This window comes from Malaclemys terrapin, chromosome 1, assembly GCF_027887155.1.
Source record: "Malaclemys terrapin pileata isolate rMalTer1 chromosome 1, rMalTer1.hap1, whole genome shotgun sequence".
In the NCBI taxonomy this organism is placed as follows: Eukaryota; Metazoa; Chordata; order Testudines; family Emydidae; genus Malaclemys; species Malaclemys terrapin.
The window spans coordinates 101,741,535-101,754,662 of NC_071505.1; the positions used below are offsets into that span (position 1 = coordinate 101,741,535).

At 42.9% G+C, this 13,128-nt stretch overlaps 1 protein-coding gene across 3 annotated transcripts in view; it reads right to left on the reverse strand.

The window, feature by feature from the left end:
- Positions 1 to 13,128, reverse strand: part of TBXAS1 (thromboxane A synthase 1) — a 337,857-nt gene that overhangs the window by 173,057 nt on the left and 151,672 nt on the right. For all 3 annotated transcript variants that reach the window (XM_054033509.1, XM_054033517.1, XM_054033501.1), the window contains one exon: positions 6,155 to 6,251. In XM_054033509.1, coding sequence (XP_053889484.1) covers positions 6,155 to 6,251 — 97 coding nt within the window. The remainder of the gene's footprint in view (positions 1 to 6,154; positions 6,252 to 13,128) is intronic.

Consider the following 13,128-nt stretch of genomic DNA (forward strand, 5'->3'; position numbering starts at 1 on the left):
ATTGGCCCCTTGTGGTTTATTGATGATATATTATTTACATAGTGCCATGGGTGGGCTTGCAGCTTTACAGATTAAAGAATAAAGATGAGACCAATGCAAAGATATTACAATCTAATTTATATACACAAAATGAGTAAATCCCTCAACACATGGAGGAGTGGGGAGAATAAACAAATACAAAATGAAAGAATTGGGGAAACTATTTGGGGGTGGGGAATGAGGCTGTAAGTCGCTTGTATTGTCCTGTTATATGAACTTCTTGGAGGGGAGGGGATCATAGTTCTTGCTTTTTCATTGTCAGCAACCATAATAGAAAGGGAAAGGCACCTGAATGGGAATGTTATAGCTCAAACTCAGAACCAAAGCTGTAAGAGTAGATTTGGATTCATGGACTTCAATTGTAACCTTCCCCAAATTTGTAGGGATTCAGATTTGAGGTTCTGGACTGGACCGATCATTAGTTTTACCATTTGCTAACAGCATTAATCCTTTTAGAATGTTTGCTCCAGCAGTCAGATAAACATAGATTATCCAGTATTTACCCTTGCTGTGGGGCATACCAATCTGCATTCTCTCTGACTGATCTGGCCTGCAGTATCTTGGATACAATTTGTCATTCAAATTATAGACCAGGTAACCTCTGGAGCTCTCTTTTAACAGCTAAATACGAACATCCGGATTGTCCTTTATAAAACTTACACTTTAATGATTTGCAAGTATTAATTCCTAAGAAAATTTTCAACGTGGAAACTGAAAACATATTCCAAACACATTATGCATCATTATCCTGCTTAAAATGATTCAACAGACATTATAACCCCATCTCCCAGAGAACACAGTAATGCTGTGCAGCTATAAAGGTTCAAGTACCATGTTAGTGCTCTTATAAGGAAAACTCAATCCAAGCGATTACCTGTAATGGTTGTGAGAAAAAGATGTCATTTACTACAGCAGAGTCCCCAGCTACAATTCTTATTGAGGTTTCATGAAAAAATTAAATTCAAATCAATTTCTTACTTTTTTAGCACAAGTTCTATGCACTAATTCTCACTTTTTCCTCTCCTGCTGTAACTGTAAATGTAGGGAAAAGACTGTGTATTTCAAAGATGAAGACTGTATTCATTAACAGTACAAAATTAAAAAAAAAGGCCGAAGCACTCATCTTAATCAAGTCGATGTGGAAAAATATGAGGTCATTACTGCCTGCCTGGTGATTACATGGATAAGAATAAAAAGTACCCCAGCCCTGCAGGAAAATAATGCTTAGTTTGTTATACTTGGTTGCCTGTTATAAAGTGGATGCTGACAGTGAGCCTCAATGCAGTTTGAAGCCACAGTCACTCTAGGCTTCTTCAACAAATACAGCATAAAATTACCAATCAGCAATTCAAAAACACCATGAAGAGGGCAAGAGGAAAGGTGGGGGCAGGAGGGACCTAAAACGCTCCTTTCAACAACATTCAAAAGAGATTTCCTTGAAGATGCATATATCATCAAAGGGAAACTCAAGCACTCAAAATAAATATTGCTCGGCTTCAGTTTATATAAGGCGAAACCCACTTTGCTTGTGTACACACCAAGTAATTAGGCTTGATGCAAGAGAAATGCGGGTGAACTCAGAAGATGAAATCTACACACTGACCTGGACACAGGGCATGGGTCTGTAGTGCAGCCATGTCTACAGCTATTAGTCCAGCCTTTAGCTCCCTCTGCATCACTCATGTGGAGTACTAGGGTGACAGGATTGGTGGAAATGCAGCTCCAGGGACTCTACCCTAGCCTTGGCTCACTAAGACTATGCCCAAAGTAATACTGGAGGCACCTCTTCCAAGTTATGCGAATCCCTTACAAAACTTAACATTCACAATTTAAATAAATACAGCACCTAGCACAGTGGGGTCCTGACCCATAACCGGAGCACAAATTTACTTTTCTTGTGGGCTCAAGTATCAAAAAAGTAAAAGTTCATAATATGTTACAATAATCTAGAACAACAAAAGTTGATGGAAAAGGGTACAAAAAGGAGGCAGAAAAACTGAATTAGTCTAAACAAGAAATGCCTACTAATATAACTCAAGGACAGTTAAAATCAGGGTTGGTAAACAAGAAAATATGGGTCCAGAGATTAATAAACCAAAATTGGTTTGTCAAATATTAGGCTTAACTGGTGGACAAAATAATGAGGGGATTGGCTATTCCACCCATCACTCCCTATTTGGATCCTTAAAGAAAGAAACTTTGGTGGGGCAAACAGAAGAAAAAACAGACACAGAGAAAGAACAGATGGAAGCTACTTCACCATCGTGGCTGTCAGCCCAATCATTTCCTGGGACTCTGGGCCATTGTCATCCTAATCCTGAGAGATGCTCTGACCAAATCAGGCCAGAGAGGGGCCAGAGATAACATCACCATCTCTATCTACCAGCTTCAACTGAATCCCAAACGCCACCTGAGATGAAATAGGATCTTACTTTAACAAAACAGCTGTGACAACAACAGCTCCAGTCCATTTCAACTAACTTCTCTTTTCCCCAAAGGACAGTACTGCCATCTTTGATACCATCTAAGAAACCATCAAACAAAGGGGTTTTTTTCCTTCTAAAATTCTCTCCAGCTAAAGGGAAAGGGAACAAGGGATGTTGTTAAAAAGAACGCCTTACTTAATACTTCACATTTTAATTGTTTTTCCTTATTTTCAGTATCTTTAATAACAGGTTAAAAATGTAATGGTGTGTTTGCCATGGTACTAAGCAGGCTAAGGCCTTGTATACCACATTCCAGACCTTGTTTAACACTGTTTAATGTTGGACAGTGACTGGGTTATGTTAACACCTTTGACCCATACAGTCCATCTAAATTAATACAACAGGGGCACCAACTGCTACAATATTACAAATAATAATAATAAAATATATCACATTAAACTACTTAAATCAGGGGTCGGCAACCTTTCAGAAGTGGTGTGCCGAGTCTTCATTTATTCACTCTAATTTAAGGTTTCACGTGCCAGTAATACATTTTAACATTTTTAGAAGGTCTCTATAAGGCTATAATATATAACTAAACTATTGTTGTATGTAAAGTAAATAAGGCTTTTAAACTGTTTAAGAAGCTTCATTTAAAATTAAATTAAAATGCAGAGCCCCCGGACTGGTGGCCAGGACCCAGGCAGTCTGAGTGCCACTGAAAATCAGCTTGCGTGCCGCCTTCGGCACGCGTGCCATAGGTTGCCTACCCCTGAATTAAATCCATTGCCAGTGCCCCTAAAAAATGATGAGATCTGTCCTCAAAACACCCTTATCATTCCAATGAATAACTCCATCCCAGCCAACACCAAAGGAAAGAAAGAATGAGCTTTGCATTATATCAGGAAGGATAACAAAGCCAGGCTGTGTCACACCAAGAGACCCTTCTGTACTTCCAATTTACAGGAACCCCCTACTGACCTCAACTGTAGCAGCGTGGCATGAGGAAAGAGACATGGGTGAAAACAAAAGCTGCTTCTTCATATACTTTGGATTCAAGGTCCAAGAAGACAGAGAGAAATACAGCCTGGAAAATACCAACTCCATGTGCACAATCTTATACAACACTTTTTTATGGTGGCATCAGTGTTAGATGTGGCTACATGCAACTATATGCTGCAGTGAAAGGCAGGCTGCATCCACACTCACTGCAGTGTGTAGCTACACATGGCAGTGAAAGGCTCTGGCAGGAGAAGGCAGCAGGGAACGGTTCTGGAAGCAGGGAGCTATTGGAACCTTCCCCCACTGCTGGAGTCTTTCACTGTTCTGGCAGCTCCCTGCGTCAGGGAAAGGTTCTGAAATCTACCTGCAGTAGGGAAAGGCTCTGGCAGTGGGGAGCTCCCGCATCTACATGGCTATTTTTAAGCAGTGTAGATGTCCTGCTCCCAGAGCCTTTCCCTCTACAGTGAAACACTGGCGGTGGGGAAAGGCTCAGGTGGAGAAAGGCAGCTCCCCACTGCCAGAGCCTTTCACTGCTGCTACCCCGCTGCTGATGGAGCTATTCACTGGCATGTGTAAAGCAACATGCTGCATTGAGTGTAGGCATAGACAATTGTAGACAAGGTCTTGCAGAGAGGTTTTGTTAACATGTCATAGCCACCACTGCCTTTGTGGCATGCTGGGTTAATCTACTAAGATTTTGCCTGTGGTGGACTTGCCTTCTGGTTTTGGTGACGGGTGAAAAATATGCTTGGTGATTTTGGCCTACTCCCCGTTCAACTGCATCAGAAAACCACTACCAGACTGACAGCCTCAGCTGAAGAGGCCTGAGACTGGAACAGCAGGAATGTTCTATGTCAGGACTGAGCTGCATTAGCAAAGCTTTGTGCATAGTGCTTACTCAAAAGCCAATGCTTTAGTCTCTCCATTTCATCAGCATACTATTTAGGGGGAAAATAACCCAGAGTAATATTATTTTTTGTATTTTAAATTCTACACTAGCAATTAGAAACTGTTAATAAAAATAGAGAAGGACCTTGCTTTCAGTAATTTTCTAAGTATAAACAGAAGCACTCTCTTAAAAGCTTTAAAATAACCTCTGTACAGGCAACGAAAAAAGGCTTCTATTACTTGGAAAGTGCTTTTGTCCCTCTGCAACCATTATTCACACATACAAAGTCACATTTGAATAAACCCAAATGACTTGCCTTACATACAATTCAATACTATTTATTTTTATATAGAATCCTTAATACACAGCATCAGAAAACACTTCACTGAGAGAATCAAGTGTTAGCTAAAGAGGAAAGGAAGCTTTTTGGGTGAAATTGCATAAGAAGAAATAGGGAAGACAGAAACAGCCAGTTTCAGATAGATGTGGATGAGTATGGGGGTTTGTCTACATGGGGACATTCAGGAAAATTAATCCCCACATTCACCACTCTTGTAAGGATATGATATATTTAGTATTAAGTATGCCTTGTGAGATATCATCTGAAAACTCATAGTCTGCAGAATATTATTATCCTGTTGCAATGTGTGTGACAACACTGCATGTAAAATTATGAGATTTTGCTAGATGATTGTTACTGAAATATGTATATGAAGGAGGGAAAATGTCCCTAGCCACCTGTCTCCTCCTTCCATCTCTCTGCTCATGACAACAACGACTCTCAAAGAACTGAACAAAGGGGGAAAGTGGTCCCAGGCTGGAAAGGGACGCAGATGAAATGTATTGCAGCTCATGGTGAGACAAACCTTTTGCTTTTAAACCTATTAGCCTTGGTAAAGTTTCGGAGTTAGCTTGCATGTTTATCCTTTTATTTCTTTTGTAATCTATCCTGACTTATTTGCATCTATACTTGTAATCACTTAAGATCGATCTTTCTCTAGTTAATAAACTTGTTTTATCTAAACCAATGTATTTTGGTTGAAACGCTTCGGAATCTCTACTTAAGTCAACAAGCCTGGTGCAAATTCATTGCCCATTGTTGGAATGATGGACTATCTATGAGCTTACACTGCCCAGGAGGGTCCTGAACAGTACAAGACCCACATTTCTGGGAACGAAGGCTGGGGCTGAGGGATATGTGGGTGTCATCCTGTATGTAGTTCATGGATGGCTGGGCATAACATGCATGTATTCAGCAGGGAGCGACTTTACATGCTGGTGGCTGTGAATGAGCAAAGCTTAGAGGGGTTTGCTGTTCACCAGTAAAGCAGTGTAAAAAGCATCCCAGGCTGGAGAGCTAAGGGACACAGCAGTTCAGGTTCCACCCTGGGGAATGTCACAGAGTATTATCCCCATTTGTAACTAGGGCACAGAGAGATTAAGTGATTGGACACAAGAAGCCAGTGTCAGAGTGTGAAGTGAACCTGCTCTCCTGCGTCTCAGTCCAGTGCCTTTACCACAAAACAATTATTTCCCTCTTTAACAGCTTCTCTTCACGCCCTCAAAGTGCCCTGGAAAATAATGGAGTCATTTGGCTGACATGTGTGGTCAGATTTGCATTCCGTTAGTTTTATTCAGCAGTTCATCCATTCTTCTCTCTATAGCTGGTTTTCCTGAAACACTCAGTGCCAGATCTGAAGCTTCTTTTTCAGGAAACCCCATCAAAATCTACATGAGCCATGTGGCCTCCCAAGTGTTGAATTTACAGTATGCAGTAGAGTCTTTCTACCAAACTTACCATTCTGTTGGTGAAGTTGCTGAAGTCCTTCACTAAGATATGTTTGATCATCTCTGGCTCGGACACCAACATGTACATTCGCCGACCGATGTAGTATCTATAAAGGAGGTGGAAAACCATTTTAGCACCCATAGCCTTCCCTAAGATGCCTCTGTTCTCTGAAATACGTTTTTTGTAAATAAATCATATCAGGTTTCCATTCTCTTTGGCAGTTCAGTATCTCTCCACCTCTCTGAAACATTTAAAAAGATTAAGCTGTCAAGTTCATTGGTATTTAAAGGGACCAATTAAAAACCTTTTATCCATTGTCATCACCAATTAAAACGCTTGCTGAGAACTAATTAAAGAACCAGTCCATCATCTACTTACTCACAGCTGCTTGTTACATACTGTACTCCATGCATCATAACATAACACAATACATTATCACTAAAGACAGACTGTAAAAGAATGGGAAGAAAACACTGATTAAAAAAGAAAAAAACGCACCCAACCAAACAAAAAAGAATTGCTAGAGCCTCTGTCCAATCTAAATCTAATGCCTTTCCACTACTAGGCTGTATCTGCATTAAACATTTCTACCCTGAACATTTTCAGAAATTCTCCCACTGTTGACTGGACAATGGTGCAGTTCCACTGCTGCTAACAACAATGTCATTGCTGGTGTAGACCACCTAAGAGGTGTTTTTATCACAACAATAAACAAGTGACAGAGGAAGGGTGGGGGCGGGGTGGGGTGAGGAGGGAAAAAAACAGTATTGCCTCCAAGTAAGAATAAGACCACAGTGTCTTCTCTTTACCCTACATAGCTTTGGGGAGGGAGCTATCGTTTCCTGAATCTGATCCAATGGCTCCTGCTGGCTTCTTAGACAGTGAATTGAGATTCTTTATCTGCTTCAGATGTTGAAAAAATATAGGTCTGTTTCTACCTCATCTGCACCAGTCTAACCAGATACCACAGAATAAATATGTTTGTTAACACTCATACTTTTCTCCTGAGCCCTGGCATTTGCATTCACAAAGAATGTTTGTAGCCTCACTTGGTACAGCGTTTCAGACCACGCTTCAGCCAGGAAGTACTGAAAATCTCATGATGAAAGACTGATCTCACCATGATAAAACCCTGAGAGGTACAAACAATTGTCTGAATTTTTATCCATGACAAAACAATGAACTTCTCCAATTCTGCCCACCACTAGTTTGAAGTCTCTGCAGAGACACCGAAGAACAAATGGCTATGAAAACTGAGCTCCCCTTTCATTCCTTCCTAGACATGATTTTCTCCAGATAAAAGGTTAGGCACATTGGCAAGGTAGTAGGGATAGCTTGCAATTCTGTTGCCTGTATTGTTTAGTAGAGAGGGGACCTTGGTCCCCTGAGATGCAATTCTAGTATTTTTTACAAATCTCAAATTTACTTTAACACATAACAAACCTGAATCATAATATGTTTATTTGAACCTAATGTATCTGCACTGGATATAGATGCTTGTAATAGAGTCCCTGTTTCTGGGGCAGTACTCTTCAACTGACTCATTATTTGAAATCACAGCTGTCATTAGCACCTGGCAATGAAGTTTCCAGCCATTCTCTCTTATTGTTTGTAATGATGAATCCAGTTACAAAGAAGGGAGGGGCATAGGAGGGAATGGATGGAGAAAATCCACTGATGTACCCAGGGATTAAAAATACTAAAAGGCTAAAATTGCTTTTATGCAAAGAAGAGCTGCCTTTGTGCTCTCAACCTGCATTCAAGAACAATGGTTGTAAGGGAGGATCAGTGTATCATTGCTTTCTTTCACCCCAAAACAACTGCTCCCCTGATGGCTCCTTTCTGTTTCCCCAAACTGTATGTTTATTAATACTTTCTTCCTAACTTTTTCTGGGAACTAAAAAAGTGGGGATATGGGAAAGCACTTTGGGAAAACTCAGTTCCAAGAGTCACAGTAATAATCTGTCATGTATCAGGAGGTAGCCATGTTAGTCTGTCTTTAAGGTGCCACCGGATTCCTAGTAATAATCTGCTAACTCTTATCATCTATGTTTACAAAGAAAAGAAAAGGGATGAGGGGACCTGAAGGTCAAGGAAGACCACATGAGCTTTCCTACTAGGCACATGCTTAACTTTAAGGATGAAAGTTAAAATCAAGCATGTACATAAGTCGCTATAGGATCAGGGCTTTGTTCTCAAAACCAAGAGGATATTTCCCTACCTGTATTGTTCTTCAATACCCTATTAAGTTAAAAACTTCTGAACAATAATCTATTATTTGCAAATAAATTACCATTTACGTCTGCCATATAGCTTTATATTCATCTAGTATTATTATATAGCGATAGTTAGTTTAGGATTATTATTGGGGGGAAATGAATATTCTTGTCATATTTTACTAAATAACAGTTTGAGAGAAAAGAAACTCATGGATTCACGGCTAATTGAGGATAGTCCCTTTTATTACGTTTCTCCGGGTTAACCTTCCTCTTGTGTGGTATTTCTATTTCTTCGCTACATTCATCTTTTCATAATCTCTTCTGTTTAAATGGGAGCCACCCAACATAAGTAAAGCCCCCACATTTTTAGGCCAGCAATTTAAAGACAAAGATCTATTACTTGTCATGGTAGAGAGGCCAAGTATCCTAATTTACCATAGTTTGTGACCGGACTGTGCTTCTCCCATGGGAGAAACGGTACCGTTTCTATAGGAAGCGCAGGGTTGTGAGTTATACGGCCCTCTGAGGGGTACTACTGTAAGAAGTTATCCAACAGCTGTTCAGCAGAGAACACAGACTTACTTACAAGACTTACAGAAAAGCCAGGCAACCTTTCACTGTCTCCCCCAAACAGTGTGCAGTTCAAGGGAAGTGAAACAATGATATATTAAGAAAAAGAAGTTAATCTGTATCCAGAGCATTTTAATAACTAAAGAGGCTCCCATAGATACATGCAAACCAAAAACTCATTTATGACTCTCATTTCTTGCTGCAGTTTGGTCTGTAAGAATGAACGAACGAACACATTGCATTTAACGCAGTATACGGATTATTTTGCCTGTCGTTCAAATTCAGCTCAGGATGGTCGAGTCTAGCCAGTTTACAACCAATAATTTAGTCAGCAAATTCAGCTCTTCTTTTCTCCTCAGGAATTATCTGCAAACAAGCAGGTTGGAATTTTTACAGTTTTGCTTGCAACTCCTCCCTGTTTACTTCAGTGCGAGGGCCTAAGCTGTCTCACAGACTGCCCCCTAGTCTCCCTAGTGTAATAATGAAGCAGGCTTCAGTGAGGGGGCCGCACACATGGCAGCAGAGAGGTGTCAAGCCCAGCATAGAAGCAGCTGGATCCAGTTTTCAACCAAGGTAGGGATGGTGAGTTGAAGGGTGTGAGTAGAAGACGGAAAGCCATATCGAGGGCATACTAATGGGGATGGGGGTAGGGAAGGTAGGAAAGGTGGAGGAGGGAATAGCTATCCCTGCCCTATCCCACCCTTACACAAGATACACTTTTATGTAAATGCTAAGTATTATCATTAATATATAACATCTGTCATAAGAGGTACCTTATTGGTTCAAAGTACTTTGCAAAGAACTGTATGATGATTCCCAATTTCGGGGATTAACGTACATACTCCAAGTCACCCAGCGAGTCAATGTCAGAGTGGGGAATAGGATCCAGGTGTCCTGATTGCCAGTCTCCCGTTCTAGCTATTAGACCAATGATACCTACTGGGGAAACAGTTTGGCCCTCCTGCTCACCTTTTAATCACACAATGACCAAAATCCTCCCAAGTACAGCACCCGGCCCAGGAGAAGTTCCTCCTCCACAAATTGCCAGAACCCTGGCCATGCCTACCCTACACCTCCATCTCTCCTGCACTGTCAAAAAGGTTGCCAGTTACTGGCAATCCCTGTTCAGTAGCCTACATGTAACAAGTTGGTGATATCAGTCCAACTCCTAGCGAACAGATATCTACACACCACTAAAATCACCATCCCATTTGCCTTCCCTTTGAGAGCAATCTCAGAATAGAGAGCAAGGGCTGAATGAGCATGGAATGGAGACTCAGTGATCATCTCACCAGAGGAGGGTCCTACGGATCACAGTTGATGAAGGGAATGGGGTGGGGTAAATTTTTAACTACTCTTCTCTGTGCTATACTTGTTCTATAAATAAAGGATTTCAATTTCCCGGGCTGTCAATCCAATTCCACAGCAAGGAAGAGCTGATCATGGATCCTTCTGGAGCACCATTACAATCATCAATCACCTGGAGGTCCCTTTTGAATCACCTTGCCATGCCATCACCTCTTCTCTGTATGTGCTGACTTCAAAGTGATCCTGCATCTGCAGGTACTGATTTTAGAACCCACATTTGGATTCTCACACTACATCACGGCACACCCAACTGACTTTAAAATCTCAGTCTTAGGGCACATTGGAAGACAAATTCTGATCACACCTACTGCCATCAGTACTGCATCCAAAGTGACACAGACAGTGACCATTCTAGTTCTATTGGACAGTCTCCTATTGTCCCTTATAGCCTCATATTAACTAATAGCTCCTATGCCATTAGAAAACACACACGCTCTTAGCAAGATGGCCACCATTCAAATGTTGCCTTACTTCACAGGACGAGTGGAATGTGTGCATGATACATCATGGCTAAAGGGGCACTTTTTGCACAACATCTGTGTGGGAAACACCTGCACTCCAATCACCCTGATTATAGCTGGGCCATAAACTCTCAGAAGGCTTGGATCTCTCTATCTGTTATCAGTCCCGTGCACTTCAGACGCATTACATTTCTCATTAAGAAAAATAATGCTGCTGGGCAAAAAACAACAAGGCTCTGTTTTCTAGGCTGTAGTCTAGTAAAGCAGGCAAAGATCATCTGGAGAGCCAAACGAAACAAGAAAATATTATATCTCTCCTTCCCTTGGGAGAACAAAGAACATGCTGAGGAGAACAAATAGAAAGAAGAGGGGAAGTAGCAAGCATACAGAAGGAAAGTGTATTTTCTTAATAGCCATTTCTCAAAGAGAGAAAACAGCCTAGATCATTCCTCCTCTGTTATTTTTAGAGAGGCTCATTCACAGCAAGCTGAGAAATATGGGGAAAAAAAATATGTTTATTCATTTAAAAATAGGCTTAAGGTCGATGCTACTGGCTTAATTATTTCAGAGGTCAGCAAATTGATTTGCCATGAATCCTGCCCTCATCCAACTCCTGTGAGAAGGCCACAGTCTGTGGAACTAAATGGGATGTGCCTAACAGCCGCACAACCCAGATGCAATCTTCACAAAGATGGCAGCTGTTCTGGACTGAGAGGAAAAGAAAGGAGGGGAATAGTGAGAGGCCTTGCTGATTTGTCTCATCATTTGTAGCATATTAGCACCAAGAGGCCTCAAAAGAGAGTGGGGTCCCAGTGTGCTAGGTACTGGACATAAGCATAGTAAGAGACTATCCCTGTGCTGAAGAGCTTACAATCTAAATCAGAGGTGGGCAAACTATGGCCCGCAGGCCACATCCGGCCCGTGGGACCGTCCTGCCCAGCCCTTGAGCTCCTGGCCGGGGAGGCTAACCCCCACCCCTCCCCTGCTGTTCCCCCTCCCCTGCAGCCTCAGCTCGCCACGCCACCAGCGCTCTGGGCGGCGTGGCTGCGAGCTCCTGCTGGGCAGCGTGGCGGTGCGGCTGGCTCCAGCTGGGTGGCGGAGCTGCCAATCCTGCTGCTCTGAGAGGCATGATAAGAAGGGAGAGCCGGGGGAGGAGGGGGTTGAATAAGGGGCAGGGGGTCCCAGGAGGCAGTCAGGGGACAGGGAGCAGGGGGTGGTTGGATGGGGCAGAGGTCCTGGGGGGGTGGTCAGAGGACAGGGAACAGGGGGGTTGGATAGGGGGTGGGGTCCCGGGGGGAACAGTTGGGGCAGGAGGTCCCGGGAGGGGGCAGTCAGGGGACAAGGAGCAGGGGGGTTGGATGGGGGTGAGGTCCCGGGGGGAACGGTTGGGGCAGGAGGTCCTGGGAGGGGGCAGTCAGGGAACAAGGAGCGGGGGGGTTGGATGGGTGGGAGGTTCTGAGGGGGGTGGGAAGTGGGCGGATAGCGGGTGGGGGCCAGCCTGTTTGGGGAGGCACAACCTTCCCTACCCAGCCCTCCATACAGTTTCGGAACCCCAATGTGGCCCTCAGACCAAAAAGTTTGCCCACTCCTGATCTAAATAAACAAGACAGGCAAAAGGGTGGGGAAAAGGTTAGTGTTATCTATTTTACACATGGGGAATCCAGGCACAGACAAAGGGGGAGACTTTCAGAGGTATAAATAGTGAAGCACTTAAATTCTATTGACTTTCAATGGGATTTAGGGACCTAATGACCATTTTTGTTTTTGACAAGTCCACCTAAGTGACTTGCCCAAGATCACACAGGAAGTCTGTGGTAGAGCCAGGAACTGAACCCAAGTCTCCCGAGTCCCAACCATAGGGTCTTAGCCCTTGTTCTCTTCTGTTAACAAAGTTCTGAACTCGAGGCAAACAGCTTAGAAGCCAAGATTCCTTAGATTAGAGAGTTCAAAAATGCATATTACTTCTTAGGATACGTCTACACTGCACACTCCTCACGGTGGCATGTAGAGGACATATACTGTTCTCCCCCCTAGCATATGTATAATAGCTGTGTAGATGGTGAGGCACTGCTCAAGTGAGTAAAGTCACACCTAAACCCTGTGAGTATGTACCCTACATGGGTCTCTACATGCCCAAGCAATGCCTCCCCTGTCTACACTGTTATTTTTAGCAGTGTCGTGCCAGCAGCAGGGAAAGGCTCTGGCAGGGGGACACAGCAGGGAAAGGCTCCAGCAGCTCCCTGATGCTGGAGCCTTTCCCTGCTGCCTCCGAGCCTTTCACTGCGATGTGGAGCTACACACATCACTGCGGCATGTAGCTACACCTACCCTACATGCCATCGCCAGTGGTAAGCAGTGTAGACGT